The following is a 24,279-nucleotide window of genomic DNA, read 5'->3' as shown; positions in this document are numbered from 1 at the left end:
GAGTGTTAGCCTGAAAGATGATTCTAATGATTCAATATAATTTTGAGGTGTGAACGCGAATAAATAATTAAAATCCAGCTCAATTTCGTAGTACCCGTAATGTATATAATATATAATAGACATAATATAAAGGATGTTTTGATTTTAAGTTTTTCTTTATTAGTAAAAAGAAAAATGGAAAGTATTTTATTTTGGAAAATGTTAATTGAATTAAATTTTTTTAAAAATAGCCACCGTTTTTATATGTTTTTTTCCTTAAAAATTGAAATATAAATTTTATAATTCGAGATAAAAAACCTATTAATATTCAGTCTCTCTTTCAAGTCTTGTTTTCGTGTATCAAGAAAATAGCTCGAATTTCCTTTCACAAATACACATACGTCTGAGAATCACCGTTATATTACTTTATGAATAATCATTTTAGTTGTGTAAAAAATAATTGTACTATATTCTATAGGTATTCGCCGTTGCTCAAAGCGTATCGACTTTTATTCCGTTTTCATAATCGCATTCGAGAATTCGGTTCGTCGGTCGTGACGGCCTTGGGGAAAAAAGGTGCAGCATGTAATCTAACTGTTAACAGTGGATTAAGCGGTTTCCGTTGCCTGTCTACATAAATGACCGATGAAGTTGCAACTTATCGTGACGCGCACGTTGCGAACCTGTCGCGACATTTTCAGCGAACGTTTATCCATTCGTCGGAACAAGCACTTTACGAGTGATATATGCGTCCCTACACGTCAATTAAGGGAGAAGAAGCTGCATTAGGAAAGTACGTGATTTGGCATCATACGAATCTTCGTTAGTTGTTATATAGCGTGTGCTAGAGGTCTAGAACTCTCGACTTTAGTTTCGACAGAAAATTTTTTAGTTAATACTATTGGTATGGTATCAATTTTTCTACTTGATTTTTCTTTTGAATTTTTATTGATATATTGGGGTGTCCCAAAATGACCGCATTTCTTTTTACGGACGAATTCTTGAGGTAATTTTAAGACAAAAATATGAAAATATCGAGATTACAATAATTTTTTTTAATTATAAGCTAACTTTAAATGCTTATAAATCAAAAACCATTTTACTTTTATAGCCTCTATTATTATTTCTGAATTCTTTTAAACATTCTAAGATGAAAATCCTAATACGAAAATACGAGGCTATAATAGTTTTCGAATTACAAACTATCTTTAACCAATTATAATTCAAAAACCATTGTAGCCTCGACATTTTTGTATTAGGATTTTCGTCTCAAAATTACTTCAAGAATATGTTTTTAAGAGGAAATGCGATCATTCTGGGACACCCTGTATAATTAATTTTTTATACAGAAAAAATAACATGTAATAACTTTTTGTAATGGCTTAAGAAAATTCAATTTCAAATTTACATTCGTCTTCGAAATTAAGGTCGAGGATTCCAGTACCGCCTAGTATGTAATTTATCTTTTTTCTATAATTTGACGCGAATTACTCTTGCGTTCTAAATGTGTATGCGTTTGTATAATACTTTCGCTGTCAACCGATTGCGTCATCTTGGACCGTAAGAAAACCGCGTTTGCAATACGGCCTTAACCGCGACTAGCAATAAATGGTCACTGCACACAGATTGCGACGACCACAAGTATCATAGGGAGAATTGTCAGCTTTTTTCAAGCACTATTTTAATGGTCACATTGGAATTCGTCCGTCAGTCGCAATTATGTGCATGTTTGTGTTATTTTATGTAAGATGTGATAAATAGTAGTATTTTCAAGAAAACTAAAGATAGAAATTGAAAGAGAGAGAGAGAGAGAGAGAGAGAGAGAGAGAGAGAGAGAGAGAGAGAGAGACAAAAAACTTCAATGTTGACCCGCTCATCTTTGAGCGTTGGCACACTTTGCGTGAGATTTTTTGCCTGTTTGTGTTCCACGGACAACAAAAGTTGTTGGACAAGACTTCCACTCGAAATCGTGGATTTGTTCGTTTACAAATTTTCTAGCATATAAGTTTTATTGTATCTACGTGCGAGTAGAGATGTGCAAAGATTAAACAGTCTAAACGACCTAAGCCAATGGTTTTTTTTTGCCTTGAGCGTATGTGGGACAACGTGGAGATTTCAACGCGACGCTTGTTGACGCGACTCGCGATAAAGGTTCCTACACACAGTGACACATGCATTACATTTGGCTAAAGATAACTTGACGATATGTCCGCCTGTTGAAGCAATTTAAAACAAATTTTTCCGACATTCCATTTTTTTGTTTTATATAGAAATAAAAACCGATGGGATATGATTCATAATACTAATGTGTGAATTTCCAGCAAGCGTCAGAAATTGATTTTTTTAGCGTCAGAAATTGATTTTTTTAGCTACTATTGATATGGCATCAATTTTTTGCTCGATTTTTCTTTTGAATTTTTATTGATGTATTCTGCTTATTGCATCATATTGTGAAGTGAGACAGATGCATTAAAATGCTACAGTTTACACTAAAAAAATCAAATATGTGTCAAACACTAAAAGTAGCATTTCTTTTCCCATAACAATTTATGATATTTAACTTTTTTTTATTGAAGTTTAGTTAAATATAATAAGTGATGCATAATAATTATAGATGATAGTTATTTGTACTTGGTTCACCTATACATAATTGGTTCACCTATTTTACTCGCTAAATTTTAATTTAGTGAATAAAAATGATAGAAAAAGTGAATTTTAATTCATGTCAAATTGTAATATCACGATTTAATAAAAAAATGTTATTAATTATAAAAATATTTAAGAGGAAAACATTGGATTCATTAAAAGATATTATCGAAAGAATCAATAAGATAATGGTTCCATTTTGCCAGATATACTACTATGAGACTTGTTTTATGTCGGAGATTTAACATTTCCATTTGCGTTCAAGACATCGCATAACAGCATTTGATTTGATGACGCATTTTCCACACCTGTCTATGAATAAATTAAACTTTAAACAGTTTTGTTAAATTACTGTATTACAAGAAGATTGAAATTATATGATTAGAGAGAATTCTAGAAGTATTAAAAAAGAGATTTAGCAAAAACTGAAATAATATAAAACGACAGATCTTTCATATTTATTATTGATATTTTAGATATTAAATTTTATAGAATATTATATTAAATTAATAAATAATATATTTATGTTTCATTAAACAGGTCAGTTTCTCAAATTAAATAATAAAAGATTAAAATAAAATCGGAAAATATGTTAAAAAATAAGATATCTCGGAAAAGATAAATATACACTGTAGATATTTGGCTGCATGTTTCATTTTCCACGGAAATCCAATTAGTTTGGCTTCTCATTACCTGATTCGCCGTAATTTCAACGCATCGTATAATGATTCACGCACGCTTATAATTATAGGGAAGCGATATTATTTACACGCGGTGGAATGCTTGACGTAAGAATTATTACTCGCACGATACGATCGTGATCTGCACAAGTGTTTCTATCGCGATAGAAACACGATGATCGAAGTCTTGCAGACGACGGTAATAATGACCATGATACTGATGTGTAATTCTTCGTAATTATCAACAATTCGCATGCCGTAATGGGAAGCGTTTGAATGGAACATACAAAGAATTTTTCAAAATTGACTCATCTAAATCAGTTAATGTGCGCAGTAAAATTAGCCACAAAATCGATAAAATAAAATAATAGAGGACGAGATAAAATCTTACGAAATTAAATCAATTTCCGATATTTTTTAAATTTATAGTATTTAATTGAACGATCTTTATGTGTGTAAATGTGTGTAAAATCGATCTTTTTCAATATTTCTTTTATTGAAGCCGGGAAATCTGAATTTTGTATCTCATTGATTCTGCACATATTAAAAAAAAATACGTTCAATGCTCGTAGCAATAAGATTATTTTCAATCACTACCTCCGTTATCTTTATTTAACAATTTCGCATCATAAAAAGAAATACGTATATAAAAATATGACAAAAATATAACAATAAAGTGCCTTGTAGCAAATTCGATTGGATACACTGGTGCATATTGGAGTCACCATAAATAAATATTGATATAAAAATGTATTTAATATAAATATAGAAACGCGGGTAAACTGCGAAATTCTCAATATTTTTAATTTTATTGTGTTGTTAGGTAAAAAAATATTTTATAATTCGAAATATTTGCATTTTATTTTTATACTTGGATAAAATCATTGTATAACGATTTTAATATGCATGCCACGGTGCGCATCAGTATGTTCAATCAAATTAGCTATTAAAAGTATATGATATACAATAGCTCAAATTTATTATATTTATTAAGATTATTTGGTAATAAAAAATATTATCTTAGGCTATTTAAATCGATAATAGTTTTATCTACAAAATTTTTAGAATTTAGATTATTAGAATAGAATAATTATATAATTATTTTTTGAATATAATTGAAAACATTTATTGAGTGAATATGGTAAAATGAATTTAAATATTATAAAATTATGCGGATTTATTAAATTATAGTATGTGTCTTCTAAATAAATATGATAAAATAGCAAATTTATTACAAAGAAAGAAGAATAAGAGGCTTTGTTATAGGCGCCCTCTGCTCAACATCTATTACTCAATGTTCACGTCGATAAACGCAGCTGTCCGAACTTATCTTGTAAATTACCGACTGGTCGATCGCCGAATAAAAGAAAGAATACGGTAATTACGGTACATATATATATATATATATGCATTTGAAATGAAATGTAAAATATAATTTTACTTTGTGTACCAAAAACGATGCTTAAGAAATCTCTTCCTCTTTCATTCTTTTGAAAAAAAATATTTTTCCTTTCCCTTCGATATTTTTTCTTAAGAAACGAAAATCAGATGCATCTTATGCTATCTCCTTTCAAATTATATTTCTTCGTATAAATATTAAAATAACTGCTCTTTTCGTTAATTCAAAATAGACAGAATAGTTAAGACAAAATAATTATTAAATTAATAATGTTAATTAGTAATTAATTTAAAATAATACAATAAAATGTTTATTATTAACGTCACAATGTGATGAATATTGATTTCAAGTTTATTATAAATAAATATTAACTGTCTAAATATTAATAAACAGATATTAATATTAATAAATTGATAGAGGAAGGTTACCAATACCGACATATCACTTTATATTTTTAGACAATATTTCTTAAACAAAAGGTAAAAATGCAACTTCAAAAACATAAATACAAACTAAAAAGTGTCTTCTATCAGATAGTATAAGCAGTGTTTATAATACTGTTTGCAATTTTGCAATAATTAAGTTTTTCATAAGTGCAAAAATGAGCGTCTGACAAAATGGGCTCCAAAACTGACATAGTAGGTAATATATATATAAAACATGCCAACATTCCTATTCTATAAATAAAGATATATCCTATTCTGTAAGAAAAACTAATTTATGAAACTATAAACATTTAAAATGACATAATATTATCAATAATACAGTCACTATTATTTTAATTACACAATTTGCAAAAGAACACTGTAAGAATTTTCTTCTCGAATTCATAGAATTTGTTTTTAGCTGATATGGTATAGAAATAAGCCACAAATATATGAATTATGAGTTTGTACTTTTTTAATTAGCTAAACAGATCACGTTTTTATTAGTATTAATAAAGTGCAAATGTTAGTTTCTAAGAAATAAGGGGATGTCGCTTTAGAAGACCTATGTCAGTATCAGTGACCTTCCTCTATTATTAATAACGGATGCTAATAAACGGATTAAATCAACAGTCAATTAATGTACTACAAGTCATTAGTTCAGTAAATTGGATATTAGGGAATTTTTGCAATAACGTGGATTCAGATAATGGTGAACGCTAAAGTCACGTTAATCTTTTCTTAATTAGTTGTTAAGATAAGAAGAAGATAACGTGATCTTAGCGTTCACCATATCTGGATAAACAATATTGCAAAAATTCCTATTATTTGTCATCATTTGAACATCAAAATGATATTAAAAGTGTATTGCACGTATTTTTTAACAAAATGATGAAAAAATTATGAAAAAAATTATAAATTTTTCTATATTGTATAATAATTTGGAAGTAATATAAAGTTCGGTGGTAATTTCATTGCATGACGAATTATTTAAATAAATAGTAGACATGTTTTTAAAAAAGAATTAAAAAATGCGAAAATTTTAATTTTAACTATAAAATTGTATTGCTAAATATTTTTTAATATTATTAAATACTGACTTTATTGTCCTGTTCTATATGTATATAAAATTCATTTTTATACGGAATGTATTATAATTTCCAATTCCAGGCTTGCACTTTTTGCAGAGACCATTAAACACGGAAAACACACGGGATATTTATAATTAAATAAATTATATAAACAGCCCAATATAACGTGACAGAAATGTTTATGTATTTAATCAGATATTTATAATAATTTGCACCCATCACAAAAACAAATCTGCGTAGCTGTCTTGTTTACCATCATGTAATTTGGAGCGATAATAATCGGACATATAAGAGACTAGATTTTTAAAATGCAGTCGTTAAATTATTTCATTGTGATAACATATTCGGATATAAAAGACTTTATTGTATTGTATCATTATGCGGGTATTTCTGTTTGCAAACTGTAAAATAAAGAGATTGAAGACAATCTTGCTGCAATGAGTATTGAGAGAGAAGATATGTAATATTTTTTAAATATTTGCAGAAGTCATTATTCGATAAAATATAAAATTCAAATTTACAAGCCTCGATAAGAGAATTATATTGAAAAAGGTCCATTTTACACACATTTATATACATATATAATTGTTACAAATAAATAATTAAAAAAAATTTTTTTTATAGTTTTAAAGTACTCTTGAAGCCATTCAATTCTGATTATGAAAATTGTTTTCTATCTCTTATAGTTCTGGCGATATTCGCTTCGAAAGAGAAAAACGAATTTTCTTCTAAAGGGTGTTTCACCCCCTAAAAGTGCGTATGGGCACGTATAAAAAAATACGTGTCGTTTATTTTTGTCTGGAGAATAACATATTAAAAGCTCATTAAAATCGAAGGGGGACAGTTGCGTCCCTTTCCTTATAAGTTAAATTTGACACTATAGATTAATTCAACAGTGTATTGTGATCATTTTTTATATTTACGAAATCAGTATATTTCTTGGATCTAATGAAAGATAGAAGATAAAAATGACCCCTATCAGAGCTAATAGACGCCGCGCGGTAGGAATCGGTCCTAAATTAGGGACGAGTACCCTGGTGTAGACGCGGCGCGGCGCGGCGCAGCGGCGGCGAGGAGTCTCTCACGTCGCCGACGAGGCGAACGCGCTCCCGGCGCAACGCTCGCCCGCACGCTCGGTTCGGGTTCGGCGTTTCTATTCCTGGAGCATGCCGACTCCTCGTCTCCGTGCTCCTAAGCGGCGGTGCCGTGCCATGCTATGCCATGCCGTGCCCCAGCTACGAGCCGACGAGCCGAGAACGTGCGCCAGTGCGAGCGAGTCCGCCCGCGCGGATCCGAGCGTCTCTATACGCGGATTGCTGCGCGGTGCGGCACGGAAAGTGGCCGCCGGAAATGTGCGTGCGCGTGCGACGAAATCGACGGGAGCGTGGACAGAACGCCGACGACGACGACGACGCTGTCGCTGCCGCAATTCATCGCTCTGGCTGATCGTCACTCGGCTCGCCGCGCCGTCGTTCATCTCGTCGACTGATTGATTCCGCGTCACGGCGACGACGGTGGAACGTCGGATCGTCGGTCGGCGAGCAACCGCGACTGATCGCGCCGACGAAATGAACGACGGAATGCCAGATCGTCGTTGCCGATCGTTCACGGCGTCGCGACGCGCAGCGAGGTTCCTCCGCCGGAAGTTGTCGGGCTCGAGCTAAGAATCCTCTCGACCTCAACGCCGGGTCGAGATCGGTCACCGATCAGCGAAGTGTGACGGCGCTTGCATGCGAGTGACAAGCATGAGCGCCGGAGTCGATTTCCGCCTTCCTCTCTCGTTCTTCCCCACCTGCCGGTCACAATTGTCACCGGAAAACGTAGGTCCTCTTCCTGGTGCCCCGGAGAGAAATGTGTTCGCGCGAGATTATTGCAGATTACAGATAACCGGGATAAACTTCCTTCTCGCGCGGTTACAAGAGATCATTATAGAGATTTTATGCAACGGCATACGCGTGTCTAGTGCACGATAAACACTAATCTCGCGTCACATCGTTAGCGAATATACGGCGAACGATAATGCAAGTGTAGGGTAAAACTGTCACACTCGCTTATCATTATAATTATAGGTACATACAACAAGTGAGACAATATGACACATGAGATTTTAACGTTTATGACTTTGCAGAATTTCTCCATTACCAGGGATCGAAAGAGATCGACTACACTGAAAGAAAAGATTGGCTGAATATGGCATAGCATTTTTAATTGGTTACAGCAGCCAATTTTTGGTTAGCCTATCGAAACCCTATACTGACATTGTGGATAGGCTATAACGCAACCAAAAATTGGCTGTTACAGCCAATTAAAAATGCTATGCCATATTTTATCACCTAATTTATTACAGCAGCCAATCTTTTCTTTTAGTGTATAACTTCGAGGAGTTTAAATTTCAACGCTGCGGACACGCGGAAATTATAGCTACATTTATTTGAGAATCTTATAGAAGAAACACATTGCTACACTGTTAGATATCAAAGGAGCAATAGTAAATCAATCCCTTGAGTTAAATAACGTTTCGTTAACTTTCATATGTGTCAAAATAATGTAAATCCATTTCTCTGTCCGAATTAATTAATTTCCAAATAAATAACGTCTAAATTAATGTATGCACTTCGTAAATTATATTTGAGTCAAATTTAATACATTTCTTGAGTTAAATTGTTTAACTCCATTGTTTTAGTTAAAGTAACAATATATTGAATAGGAGCAGTGGTGACCGATAGAAATAATTGAAAATAATTCAAATTGGGTGATCAAATTTGATTGGGTATCAAAATTTGACATTATGAATTTAACAATATAAAGTAAATGTAGGTATCAGTTAGTGGATATGACCCAATTATTGGAAATGATAAAAATGTTAAATATTAAGCTGTTAATGATATGTACAACTCTAAATCGTCTTATTAAATTTTTATAAACAATAAATTTACTTAAAGTCGTACATATCATTAAAAATTTAATATTAAAAATTTTTATCATTTCATCCAATAATTAGGTCATGTCCACTAACTAGTACATTTACCTTAAAAGTCTATCCATAGACAAAATTATGATTGCATGAAGCGTAACTGCATGCATAAAGAAAATTATCCAATCGCATTTTACGTGCGTCCTTGTGATAGAAATGCGATTGGATAATTTTCTTTGTGGTTATGCAAGTTTGTTTGGATAGCCTCTAAGGGACGTCTGCTCTGTCCTCCACAGCGAAAACCGCGCTCGGTGAAATTACGTGAATTTCAATCGCTGATTGCAGCTTCGGATATTTTCGGACGACCCTTGTTCGCGATGATGCATTGCTCGCGAACGTGGCGAGCAATGTGCTGGACGGATGACTCGCGGCCACGTCCCGCACGGATTCAATATAGTATGTTTGGAGTATCGGTCAAAAGGTCTCACGTCTCGCATGGAGCCACGTGTTTAGATTATATCGGTCTCCCTTTACGAGAAATCGTATACGAAGTATTTTAAGAGAAGGAGCGCGTATGTACGAAAGAGTTCACTTTTTTAATATTTCCGTTTAGTAGTTTATGATATATTGAATAAACTTTGCTCTTCTTTTATGAGACTCTACGAGCCATACATGCAGAAGAAGACAAATGCGGATGAAAAAACATGTTATTATTACTTTACGGTGATTCCTATGCTGCTTTCGTTACTTGACAAAGTCGTAGAGAGCGAAAGAAAGTAATGAAGCGAGGGGAATCAGGTAACTCCGGATAGTTTTGGAAAGCGTTACGAGAACGTGTGTAAAAGTATCTACCTCCATTTTTTATATATAATGATGGCACATATTAAATGTATTTCTATATTAAATAAGAAACGTAAACTACGCGATATCTCCAATTATCAGTTATATATACTGAAAAAAAGATTGGCTGCTGCAGCAAATTAGATGGTAAAATATGGTATAGCATTTTTAATTAGTTGCAGCAGCCAATTTTTGGTTGTATTAGCCTATCGAAATCCTATACTGACATTGCGGATAGGCTAACGCAATCAAAAATTGGCTGCTGCAGTCAATTAAAAATGCTATGCCATCTAATTTGCTGCAGCAGCCAATCTTTTTTTTCAGTGTACGTTTCTTCAGGTTTATCAAGTTAAATAAAAACATATAACTCATAAAATCGACGGGACATTTATAATTTATTGTACATAACATGTAAATATTATATCATACAACATGATTTTGCTCTTCGTAGTCCCAAAAGATAATTTTAAAAAATTAGAGTCAAAAGACAGTCAATCATTTAAAACATTAAAATATTTAATAGAAAAATAATAAAGTTGTCGTGTTATGGTAAGTCCAAGTCATAATATGACACAATTAAATTGTGATTAATTTTATTATTTTTGTCTATTTAAAAAATTAATTTCAAAGAAACGATTTATGATAAAATCCCCAAAACTCGTAGAATTTAATATTCATTTAGTAATATTAGATTTTAATTAATTTAGTTATATTTTTGAGATTATATTTGTGAAAAAATGTTATTAGGTCGTATTTTTATTTGATATTTACACAGAAAAAAATTTATCTGCCGTAACTAATTTCAGTTTGTCAAAATATATTTGCTGACGTAACTATAAATTTATGAACTATGGCGAAATGGTTTACTCTCCTCTGTTGCTACTATATAATATAGGTATTACAGCTAAGACGTTAGCTATAATATCTATATTTTAGCTTTTTGAAATTAATTGCGATACATATTTTACATCTATAGTTACCACACGCAGTTTTTAGTTACGGAAGCTACTTTTTTCCTGTGTAGATAATGAGACTAGATATAAAAATATGAAATATGTATCACTATTAATTTCAGGAAAAATTGTTTTATATAAAAAATGGGGTATGAATACCCTCGGGTACTATACATTCTCGCTGCGCCTCTGCTATCTGAATTTATAATTTATTTTTATGTTTTTCCATTGGTGGTGTACTAAAATTTCCGAAAAGTACGAAGAATGTATTACCATATGTACGATAGAATAAGAAACAATAATGAGTCCATCGCGATCCTTCACAGCATACAGTTGTCTCAAAGCTCTTAGTTGAATCTCCCGTTACTTCTTGCCTTCTCACTTGTGTTACCGCTTATTAAATTGCATTCGAATTAAAGTGCGTGCGCATTTCTCGGCCACGAGTAAAACAATATCTACAATTCTAATTTGTTTTGTTCAATAAAACTTTCATTTGCTTCCTCATCTGTTTTCATTAACCCTTAGTACATATTGGATATTCACGTTCTGCATATTTCTTTTCTTCGAAAACCTAGGAGCACCAAGTAATTAGTTGTAACATTTATATACAATTTTTTTAAATACACAACCTTACAAATACTTTCTAAAGATATTTAAGTATATGTAAGAACCACTCAATAATTTCTGTATTTTAGTAAAGTGATGAAAATTAACCTGACACGAATGACTCATCGTGTATACTAAGGGTTAATAATATCATACGAGAGTATTAGATTTTAATGTTAGAAAGTTATGATATCTCGAGAGAGAAGAGTCGTACGCGAAGCTTCTCTACCTTTCCACTCTGATACTTTGATCTTCGCCGTTGTACCAATTTAAATAGCTCTAAATGTGTCGTGAGTTCCATTCGTCATCGCGGATATCTCGATTCGCACGCGATTAAAGCGGACATGATACTCTCAACGATGCCGATCTAATCCTAATCGAATAACACCGCTACGCTTTATTTAAATCGCCGCTTAACGAGTTTACTACAAGCGTTAATTCACAAATCCCGGTTACGAGATGAAGCGTGAACGTTCTCTATATCGGTCTCCTCATGTCTGAGTATCACCTATTAATGGTGATGTATCACTTTCCGTCGCTCTTCGCGCGTTCCTTCATTAGTAAATATCCGAAGTGCCGTTACAATATTGTGTAATCTAACGCGTGTTATACAACTCGAGCAGTAAGAATTTTCAAGTACCTCAGAGTACCCTGGAGTCGTACATTAAGCTCGTATTTTTGTACGTGCGGAGAAGTAGACACGCCGGATTAATTTAGCTATTTAGGCTACACGTGTATCTTATATCTACAACAAGAAGATCATTAAAACGTCTTGCATTCTGTACAGCACGCGTAAAAATTTAATGTTGCTTTTTTTATTACTTAGACCGATTTATTAAATTCGTAAATATATTTTATATAATTTTAAACTTTAATTATTTTCGTAAGCAACCCGCTATTTAAATATTACTTTCTATTTTACTCTATATAAAATTTATTTATGTTATATGATATTAACATATCGCTCAACAATGACACAAATAAAAAATTGTTATTTTTGCTTGTAGAAAAAAGATGGAAATATAAAGAAAAAAATGTATTTTAAAAAACTTTCATTCCTCTACAATCAGTTACTACAACCAAATTGCTTTTCAAAATTAACATTACAAAATTTTAATGATTCAAAACATTAAAATTCTTTTTCTGGAAAACTTTATTTTTTGAGTTGTGTCATTGTTGTAACAAATAAGTAATACTACCGGAGTTAGACGTTTCTTGTCAGATCTTATGGTAAATTCGGTTTGGATTAGCGCACAGTGGATTTACTTAAAAGTTGTTTTGTATAAAGTATCTAAATATAATGGCATAATCTACTTTGACAATGAAATGATATATTAAATAACGTAACTATATCATTATTAGGTATATGATTGTTTGAAATATTCATATGCTATTACATTTAACTTTGCTAATTTTATGTATAGCAACATTTAGTATGCATTAATCTAATGTAGTACAAAGTGATCAGATTCGCTATTAGCTTTTTGTTTTTTGTTTTAGATATATTGAATTTTTGATCGAATTCGCTATTGAATATTCTTCATATTCTTTTATTCTATAGATCTTTGATTTTGAATTTTAATTATTTTCACAAGCAACTTCGCTGCTTAAATATTATTTTCTACTTTACTCTATACAAAATTTATATATATTGTTTCTAAAAAAGAATTATCTCGCATAATAACATATTACCTAGTTAGACGTTTCTCATCGTGTCTTAGATATTCTTTTGTTAGAATCATCGCGGCGAATAAAGTTCAGCGAGTGATGCCGGCAAGCTGAAAGACTACGCGATTATCATCAGTGCTTTTCAAGGTATGCCTGCAATGGCATCTTAAAGGTACACGATTAAAAAAACCGGAATAGCATTGCCATAGTCCATACTTAATACCATTGCAAAGAACGCAGATGATAAACATTCTGAATGAGCTTGGGAGGAGCGAGAGGGAGCAGAACGCATTAAAGTTCGGTTTACAGCGCGGGGATGATCGTGTGCGAGGATTCCATTCGCGATCCGGTTGCACACACACAATCCGATTAAACGTTCTTGAAAATATTTCGATAGAAAATGTCCAGCAGTTACAATAAAAATCAAGATACGATGCTACGCGATAAACGATTCACGTTATACTTACGATTCATTCCGCTCCAAATATTTCGACATATTCGTTGACAATTACGAATGGAGTTATGATACGATGTGTAATGACAATTTTTTGGAAACACTCGTCTGATAATTTATGAAATTATCGTAACGGAATCAAATTATATCACGCGTTTTTTTATCCGAATTTTAGTCGCGCATTGCGAGACAAGTCATCGGCTTAAAGATAGATTTTATGTCCATTTCTATCAATTTAGATCAATGTTAATCTCGATTTAATTTACTTTTTTCTTAGAACTAAAAAAAGATAAAAAGTAAATGTTGTTAAATTCATGATGTCAAATTGTATCCCATTTGATTTACTTCAAATTAAATTTTTATAGGCCACTGCTTCTATTCAATATATCGTTAATTTAAGTAAAAGAATGGAGTTGAATAAATTTAATTTAAAAAATGTATTAAATTTAACTTAAATCTAGTTTGTTATTCACTAAGCGCATACGTTAATATGGACGTAGTTTACTTTGAAACTAACCACGGAAATGGATTAATTTACATTTTAAACACGGAGAAGTTAAAAATAACAAAATGTTATTTAACTCAAGGGATTGAATTACTGCTGCTTCTTTGATATCTAAAAGTGGATATTAATCTACATTAATAAAAATAGATATTAATTAATTATTAAAAACACAGTTCAAACCTGAATTATGCATTGTTAGAAATTAATTAAGATAATCCAATTTCTAAAGTTAAATAACATTTTGTCATCGTTGTTTTTAACTAGATGTGTGTCAAAATATAAGTCAATCTATTTCTATTGTTGAATTGCTTAGTTTCAAAATAAATAACATCCATATTAATGTATGTATATTCTTAGTAAATAATAGAACTAAATTTGAGTCAAATTTAAGACATTTCTCTCTTTAATAAATTATTTAACTCCATTGTTTTAGTTGAATATTGAATAAGAGCAGTGCATAATAATTTGTAGAAATGATTAAGAATAATTCGAATTGGGCATAATTTTAACGTTATAAATTTAACAGTGTGCACTAAAAGAAAAGATTGGCTGCTGCAGCAAATTAGATAGTAAAATATGGCATAGCATTTTTAATTGGCTGCAACAATCAAAAATTGGCTGTTGCAGCTAATTTAAAACGCTATGCCATATTTTATCATCTAATTTGCTGCAGCAGCCAATCTTTTCTTTCAGTGTGGGACTGTCTAATTTTGAAATCGCGATCCTGCTTGTCGAGCGGAACGGTTCCGGCTTCCGATGATGTAAATCCATTCTAAAAGCGATAGACGCGAGGAAATCCGTGGTGTACCTCGCTTCGTTTTGCCCTCAGGTATTTTTGAGGAGCGTTTATCCGCTCCGTTTACTGCCGGGCGGTTTCGCTTGTGGTGGCGAAGTGCAGTCGCATGCGTAAACGCTAAAATAGAATAGCGCGCACGTCAAACAGCATTACGGGCCTCCTAATTTCTTGCTTAGCCCGGCTCATTTTCGGTGGTACGAGTGGCGGCGAGGCACGTTGTAACGCACAACGTACGCTGACGGAAGCGTAAAAAGAGGGTAAGGGTGAGGTGGGAGGGGGTCGTATCAAAGCGGATGTGCCTTTGAAGTGGTCGGTGCGTTAATTGCCGCGGAGTTTTCGATCGTTTCGCTTACCCGAGCCCGCCGGCTCGTGGCATTAATGGGACTCGAAAGAGAGAGGGGGGGAGGGGGGAGGAATTACGAGAGAGACCCCATCACGCCGGTTATAAATAAAGCGGGGGCCCCCTCGAGCATTTCGCCGAGACTTCGCAATCCCCGTGCTCGTTGTGTATCCGCCGGTACCACTTGTCTCACTTATCATCCCGCGATACTCCCTATCGCTCAGCCGCATCTGGAAAAAGTTTCTCCCGACTATACGTTCGCGTCGTATTTACGCCGCGCGTTCGTTGCTCATCTCCGCGAAGTCAAATAAGAAAGACGGGACTGCGGATATCCGCTTTGAGAAGGTGGAAAGGGTAAGGGAGGGGGAAGGAAAAACGACGCTAATATTCAAGAATTAACTTTATCTGCGTTCAGCCATCGCTGCTGCAGAGATTAGCAGGAAATTGGTGGCTAATTGGCAGGACGGAGAATTGCATAAATTGATATTGGTTCTTATACGTTCGTCTATCTTCACTGAAAATATAATATGAAGAGATAATTATGTATGTAAATTAAGATTATGCATAAGTTATAACTTGATTAATGAGAACGTGTTCGTGTATCACATGCAAGTCGCAATGAATAGCTTATTCGATACGTCGTAGGATTTTACACTTAAGATTTTTGCAGACAATAATGGGCGTGTAAAGTTTATCTTGATTTCCGTACAATTTTCTTGGGAAAATTTGTGTAGCACGCTCATCGATGACACACGAGAAGAACCACCAGGGTTATCCGAAATTTACATTTAGCCTTAAAAAAAAAGAATTTCGTTTAATGTCCAATGTGTAGACTGTTTCTTTATGTTTCGAAGCATTCGATAATTTTGGCACGTTTCAACGTTTCTCATTTCCATTTCGACGGGTTGTTCCCGTTAAAACATCGACAGACCGTCCGCAAGCGCGGAAACAAGTGTAAAATGTTTTATTTTCCCAAAAACGTTTCAACTCTAAAATGGTTACGGCGAGCGCATCCTATCTTGGCACAGATCCAACAACACAACTTCACTGAGTCGAAGAAAACCCTTATACTTTCGTAACGTCGACAAAGAACCACCGCAGCCGTCGAGTGCATATAACAGTATTTCTTCGCCAACAAAATTACTTAAATTTTGCAAATATAAAGCCCAGTTTCCAGTTTACGGTCGTCTCGAGAAAGCACACATGATAATTTGACCAGTTCATTGGCAAATACGGGGTTTCATATCGGCAATACTTTACCTTGAAAATAGTCCAGTGGTCGGCTTGTACTTGATCTTGAAATCATTCGGAAATAAATCGGAAATAACGCGAACTCGCTCGGACGTATGAGAATTTATTCCTGAATTCGTCGGGCAGAATTAATCTGGCTTTTACGGTGAACGCGTAATCGGATCTTTTCCATTCTGATCTAAATTGAATCGTTCTCTACAAAGCGGAAGACAAATCAATCCTTTTGACAGGTCAATTTCGAAAGTCCTTTACCTTTTCACGAAAATAATAAATAATTGAAAACGTGTGCAAAAGTTTCGAAAATTTTTATTATATTTTAATAATTTTTGTAAGAGAAAACGTGCATAGAAATCAGTAATATCTTCATTGTATTTTAATTATTTTTGATAATTTTTGCAAAAAAAAAAAAATTTAACAATAAATGTCATCAAATATCCTTCTTTAGCACTGAGAAGCTCTTCTTGTAATATTCAATTTAATTTTATTATTTGTAAAAACATGCATAGAAATCAATAATATCTTCGTTGTATTTTAATTACTTTTGATAATTTTTGTAAAAAAAGAATTTAACAATAAACGTCAGCAAAAGTTTTTCCTTAATAGGAGCTTCCTCTTTTTAAAACATATATACCTTCTTGTAATAACCAATTTAATTTCATTATTTAATAAATATTCGTTGTGTCTTAAACGTGTACAAAAAACAGCAATATTCTTATCGTATTTTAATTATTTTTAATAGTTCTTGCAAGAGAGAAAGCATTTAACAATAAACGTTAGCAAGAGTCTTTCCTTAATACTGAGAATTTCTCTGTTTTCATAGCCCTACACGCTTTTTTATAATCATCATAATTAAATTAGTTTCTAGAAGGAGCAGAAAACATGCATCAGCGCGATGAGTCGCGAGCGGATATTTTCGTGCGCTTTCTCCGAAATTTTCCAAGACGCGTCACTATCCGTTCTCTCTTCATTTTATGAAGAAAGATGCTTCCGAATTGGACGACGAGAAGGCTTTCGATAAAACTAATCATATCCGTGCTCCCTTTTCTTGACATTTTCAAAAAAAAAGGAAAAGGAATGGTGAGGAATTTACAGCGACTTTATTGCGGCATCAAAACATAAAGACGAGAGACGAAACATGCGAAACTGCGAGAGCGAGGTGCACCGTAAAGATTTTTCGCTCTTTCACGGACACTTTCCGAGAATACCGCGGTACAAATTTTGGTAACGCGCGAAGGACTTTCGTAAACATTTCAAAGCGTGCAATCTTGTACGGTTGCGGTCGTTTTGTAATTTACTCGTGCGAATGATCAAACAGAATTGTACACGGAAAAAACGATTTTACTGAAACATCTAAAATTTAACTAGACACAAACCCGAAACTAATTTTATTGAACCGTCAAAATAATGGCAGGAAACTCAAAAGTAATGCTGCAAACTATTTTTATATTCTAGTAATCAGTTTGAACGTCCTACATAATTATTTTGATAGTCAATATAAATTTATTAAGACCGTATATGTGAAAACATCACAAGTAAGAGTTTAATGCCTATTACGGTCGAAACTGGATCTTAGATGCTTTTAAATAATTTCTATGTGAATTTATATACTAAATACGTAGTCATTTTGAATTACGCGTTGAAATGATTTTTCGGACTTATAAACGCAATTAAACTGCTATATATAGTAATATCACAAATTAAATTAATAAGCAATTTAATAATTTGATATTCAATCTGGCATCTTATTAGAAAGATGTTAATGTACTGAAAAACTGTAAATAAATTTATTATTTTGATAGTCTAATAACAAAATTATTTTTTTATTTATATCTGGTTAAATTTTTAGATGCTTCAGTGAAATTGTTCTTTCCGTGTAAAGTGAGAATTTGAATGAAAACTCTGCTTTTTAGAATATCCAAGGGAAATCGTGAGATAAGATATTTTAAGAGCATCTCGCTGGCCTGTTCTTCGAAACGAAAACTCGCGGAGATGCGTGAGATCGACGAATCTGCGCGTGTCACCGAAACCGACAGTGTCTTCAGTGAAATCGTTCTTTCCGTGTAAAGTGAGAATTTGAATGAAAACTCTGCTTTTTAGAATATCCAAGGGAAATCGTGAGATAAGATATTTTAAGAGCATCTCGCTGGTCTATTCTTCGAAACGAAAATTCGCGGAGATGCGTGAGATCGACGAATCTGCGCGTGTCACCGAAACCGACAGTGTCACTCGAATATTTGTGTATTCGAACAGCCAAGATTAGAAATTGCGATACGAACGTGAATAAGAATACGAGAAGAATGCTCGGGAGGACTGTTGCCGTAGGAACAGCGGATTATTCAAAATCCCGTCAACGTCGATCGCAACGCGATTCGGCAATCGAGGGATCGTCCATCAAGTGGCAAACTTTTCCGAAGAAAACCTTTATTTGTCGAATAACGTAGAGTAAATGTGAAGAAAGAGGAGACGTACAGAGCGCACCGCGAGAGGATTATATCACGTTTCTTTGGCGAGAAATGTGAGACTGTTAATGTTTCAGAAGATTAAATACCAAAGATGAACAATAATTGCTACTTAAGAAGACAGTATTTATAGCAGTAAGGATAAGATTTAAAGTAATGTATAAGCTGTAAGAAGTATTTCACATAGTTTTCGATCGATTAAAAGGATCAACCAAAGATACATTTATAGATTTACCAAAGATGTCAGAGTGATTATTAAAAAGCGATGCATATAAAACATATACAACACATATATTTTTGACGATCAAAAAAATATTTTCTTGAAGATTAGAAAGAGGAACCGCAAGGACAATAATTGAAGAAAATGACGTAAGTGATAAAGTAAAATAGATCTCTTTTCGAAAAGTTTTACGAAAGTTGGAAAATATAGGCTAAATAAGAAAATGTACAGTTAACATTTTTTAATAAAATCCATGCGCGTTTTCGGTATTTTACCTTCAAGTTACGAACTCGTGTCGTGCTCGAAAGTGAAAAAGTGGACGAAAAGCTAAACTTTGACGCGGCTAGAAAACGATCTCGAAATCGGGAACAGTGAAAAATGTAGGTAACGAACGATAAAGTGACGTGGAAGGACGTGAAGTCCTGCGGACGTTATTCTGGGGAATCGCCGTGGCCCGGCGTAGCCTCTGATCTCTTATTCTAGTATCGTTCTGGTACCAAGATGCTGGACATATTTCGCGGTCTGAAGAGTCTCATAAAAATCTCGCACATCCATATCGACAGCGCCGTCTTCCGCTTGCATTACAGCCTGACTGTGATCCTGCTGATAGCGTTCTCCCTGATTGTCACAACCCGCCAATACGTTGGCAATCCTATCGACTGTATACACAGCAAGGACCTGCCCGAAGATGTTCTGAACACTTACTGCTGGATACACAGCACCTACACGATAACCGCGGCGTACCGGAAGAGAGAAGGTTTAGAAGTACCCTTTCCTGGCGTCGACAATTCCAAATCGTATTCCGAATCCGAGCGAAAGGAGTACAAATACTACCAGTGGGTCTGCTTCATGCTGTTCCTGCAGGTAATCGATTGACCATTTATATATGGCATTCTTTTTTGCACGAAGAAAGTATTCTCGATCTCGACTTCTTGCATTCGACGAATTTAATTATGCGGGACGAATTCAGATATATGTAGATTCAGATTTGATTTAGCAAAGAAATTTAAGCGTAAAGCGTAAAAAAGATAGTTGTTGCATATATGTGTAAATGTAAGTAATATTAACGAATAATATTTTAGATGACTGAATAATATATATGAATAAGTGTAATATTTTAGATGATTGAATAATAATATAAACAAGTAAAATATTTTGATGGCTGAATAATATTTAATATTAACAAATAAAATTTTGGATAGCTCAATAATATTATTAATAAGTAAAATTTTGAATAGCTAGATAACATCATTAACAAGTAAAATGTTGGATAGCTGAATAATAATAACAAAGGTGCCTATTGCGAAAGTGTGACTAATATGATATATATATACTATAACTGTTTTTGCAAGTGTGGATATCGAAACATTGCCCGCACGCAAAATTGGCCGCGCTACGCGGAACATATGTAATTCGAAGATTCCATCAAAATTTATATGCGTCTATTTAACGCCAAATGTAATAGCCCGATCCTAACTCACGTCTTTCGTGAACGCGCACCGTCGCGTCGATTAGACAAGTGAAACATCAAGCACGTTTAGCGTTGAATGTGTGGTTTGCATACGAGCCATAAAACGTACCGGTGCTTTTAGCGTTGCACTCCTAAGCGTTACTCATCCATCAATCTTTCTGCTCGGACTCGGGCTCGAGCGACCTGCATGTTGCTCGCGAAGGCCTATCATCTAATCTATTGCCAAGAAAGAAACCTTAAGTATAACAATGCACTAAACTTCGTCATTGAGAGTTGCTCGCGTGGTCGTACGAGCAACTCTCAATGACAAAGTTTAGTGCATCGTTATACTTAAGGTTTCTTTCTTGGCAATGGTTAACGAACAGCCTATCGATAGATTAATCGCCTTATTCGAACAAGGTAATTACGACCAAAAACGCTCGGACGATCGCGTTGTTTCACCCTTTCATTTCTAGAAAGTTAAATCGTGTCACGCATCATTAAAAAAAAGAATCTGGTAATAATTATTATACTAAATATATTTTGTTTAGCATATTTAGTAAATATTACCAAACATAATAATAGTAACCAATAGTTTAGTAATAATTAGAAAATAAAATAATGTTTAGAAAAATAAAGTTTAGTTGGTTCTGGTTATACAATATTAACATATATAATTGAAATTACTTCATTAAACTTTATAGTAACTATCATCTAGACTTGATTATTATCAGATTTTTTTCAGTAGGTATATTACAATGACATGCGATAATTAAATACTTAAAGATATAGATAAATGAGCTTTGATACAACAATGATATCAAGGACGTAAATTATTTGGAAGAAATACGATTGTCGTCACGTATTATGATAATGCCATGCACTGTTAATGATTGATATCACACATTATACAACGTCGTGCATTACAAATTATGCAACTTATATAACTTAGAAATATAAATAGATTTGACGGGGCAGTGATGTTAAATACATAAATTATTTAAAAGAAACGATTATCACCGCGCATAACACGATAATACCGTCGCACTGTTAAAAAAGGAAAAATGTTTTTAATGCAAAATTGAGTGTTAAACACTTGCTGTCGTTTATCGCGGCTGATTATTTCAACTAGCTTGAAAGAAATAGGAAGATAATAGACGTAATAGAAAGTTTAGATGAAACGGGTTAATGGCGTGGCGCGAACACCTGAAATAGCGATCCGTAGTATTTTCCTTGTGCTCTCGCGCGTTTCTTTCATACTACTCGCATTGATGTCTCAAAATAAACTCAGTCGACGACAGCCTATCCCTCTACGAAGGTTCTCTTTCTATTTCCTCGTCTCCCTTCGCCGTGTTTTTTCGCCTGGCGTTTCAAAGCAAACTATACAGTTTACAGCGAGTAGTCGCCGCTTTTTTACTGATGTATTCCCTTTCGCTGATTCGCTGATATATGAATCTCCTCACGCATTTCTATAATTATCGTTGAGCTAATTTCGTCGTTTGTTGAACAATGAATTCTTTCCCGTCTGTTCGTGTATTTTGTTCGTCCTTTGTGGTTTAAATCACGTAATGTGTAAATCATGTTATTTTAACTTCGAGATTAACTGACCTTTATTCGTTAACGAAGATTCTTTTAAATTGTTAATTATATTAAAAAATTATATAAAAAGTATGAAAAATATCAGAGATAAATTAAATGAATGAATGAACAAAGAAATGAATATATTTTTCTGATTGGAAATACTAGAAATGGAAGAATTAACGTTCTTTTTTCAGTTTCCCTGGTTGGATAATCGTTAATGACTGCAAGATTACTTGAAAAGTCTAGTGGCTGAAAGAGCCGATGAAAAGGGTGGTTTAACGAGCACCCCATCGACAGATTAATCTCGATTCTTAATCAGAGCACGGTTATCTTATCTCGGCTTCATCGTCTTTTTATCGCTTCCTATTTTTTCTAGTATGGGAGGGAGGTAAGGAGGTGACGATAAATACAGCTTCATAAGTGTTCATTTGGTCCGTTGGAATGTTCTTTTACGCGTGGTAATGGTGCGCTTAATTTCGTTGCCCGGAATATGTGCGCGCCGCACTCGTAACACGGTCGATTAAGCATGTTTTCAATGATGGAGATCGTCGAACTGCCTTGTACTTCCCATCCGCAATACAATTAAAGCGATGAGCTTACAGGAGTTCTACTAACAATAATGTAATCGTCGTGTCATGTAATCTAACGAAGAAAAATAAAAGGATTACAAATCGCATCTCACAGCCATTAATTATTTTACTCGGATATTTCTTTCTTGGTGTTTTGGACAAAAATAGATTTCTCTCCTGAGTTATCGTACGAATTCAATGATACGCACGTAAAGTTTTATTCAAATATTCATCTTCTATTATAAACATTTACAATGTCAATCAATGTACCTATGCGGTACATCAAGATTTTCTTCCGTCTTAATTTTGACGTCATCGGCATAATATATACCGATGACGCGTTACTGAACTCCATTAATATTCATAATTCTGTCATAGGTGATTTCGGATACATATAACCTTGGATACATAGAACCTTGTTATAATATTAGATCTCATTGGCTCGTTTTAAATTTTACAACAAAATGACAAAATCAAAAGTCATCTATTGTTTTTTTCGATGAAACTAGGGTAAATGTCCCAATTACTGCCGCTTTAAGCATATAGTTGTAATTGATATACTTATTTTGAAGCTTTTAAGATATATAATAGACCTCACTTTTTTATTATATTCAAATATAAACTTTAATATACACTAAATAAAAGCAACAAGTTCGAAAACTGACTAATTATTTAAATATAGCGAAAAAAATGATATGTGAGGTATTGAACATATTACTGCCAGCCTTTGTCCAAATACTGTCCCCCCAATTACTGCCACATGTACCTAATACTATCTCTCTATTTACTGCCAGTGTACCAAATTCTACCACCCAATTACTGCACAATGTGCAGTAAATAGAGAGACAGTATTACATGTTGGTGGCATTGCTCAAAGTCACAAAATGTATGAAGCTAATTTTTGCGATATAGGTATCCTTCAGTTTTTAATTATTTCTAAAATTGTAACAGAAGAGTACTTACATATTTATTTTCCTTAACCAATTTTTAGGTTAAAATATAAATTGAAAGCTTTTTCAACACCCTAAACAAAATATGTAGATTAATCATTATACAGATAACAGAAAGTATTATTATATAGTAATAATATTTTCTATATCATTTTACACTAAAAATATCTACCTAGGTAACCAGACACGTGTACGTACACAACAACAACGTGTATGACGGCTATGACAATAACTAGCACATTCACTGGTAACACGACTCATTTATTGCCGGCAGTAATGCAAGCAAACGTTAAATGATTGTCCCTAATGTTACCATTTCAATAAATTAAATAAAAAAGTAATCCCATCACTTTTATATGCTTATTTTAATGAAATATCATTTAAACATTATTATAAATTGCTTTAATACATATAAAAAAGTGAAAATACCACGTTTGCTTGCACTTTCAAATCATGCAGTTCCGCTTTACTTCTAATTAGAAGATCATGGAGTTTGCATCTTC

General features: G+C 33.5%; 2 protein-coding genes across 5 annotated transcripts in view; one reads left to right on the top strand and one right to left on the bottom strand.

The window, feature by feature from the left end:
- The window catches only part of KFase (kynurenine formamidase), a 127,160-nt gene that overhangs the window by 59,255 nt on the left and 43,626 nt on the right, over window positions 1–24,279 (bottom strand). The window lies entirely within an intron of this gene.
- Window positions 19,396–24,279, top strand: part of shakB (Innexin family member shaking B) — a 17,725-nt gene continuing 12,841 nt past the window's right edge. For all 3 annotated transcript variants that reach the window (XR_001936540.1, XR_001936539.1, XM_018444895.1), the window contains exon 1: window positions 19,396–20,090. Coding sequence is in view for 1 of the 3 variants with exons in the window: in XM_018444895.1 (XP_018300397.1) it covers window positions 19,728–20,090 (363 nt within the window). In the remaining 2 variants the exon portion in view is untranslated. The remainder of the gene's footprint in view (window positions 20,091–24,279) is intronic.

Source organism: Mycetomoellerius zeteki, unplaced genomic scaffold (assembly GCF_001594055.1).
Source record: "Mycetomoellerius zeteki isolate Tzet28-1 unplaced genomic scaffold, Tzet1.0 scaffold155, whole genome shotgun sequence".
Lineage (NCBI taxonomy): Eukaryota > Metazoa > Arthropoda > Insecta > Hymenoptera > Formicidae > Mycetomoellerius > Mycetomoellerius zeteki.
Note: the sequence above shows the minus strand (reverse complement) of the source record. Positions and strands in the feature narration are given on the sequence as shown.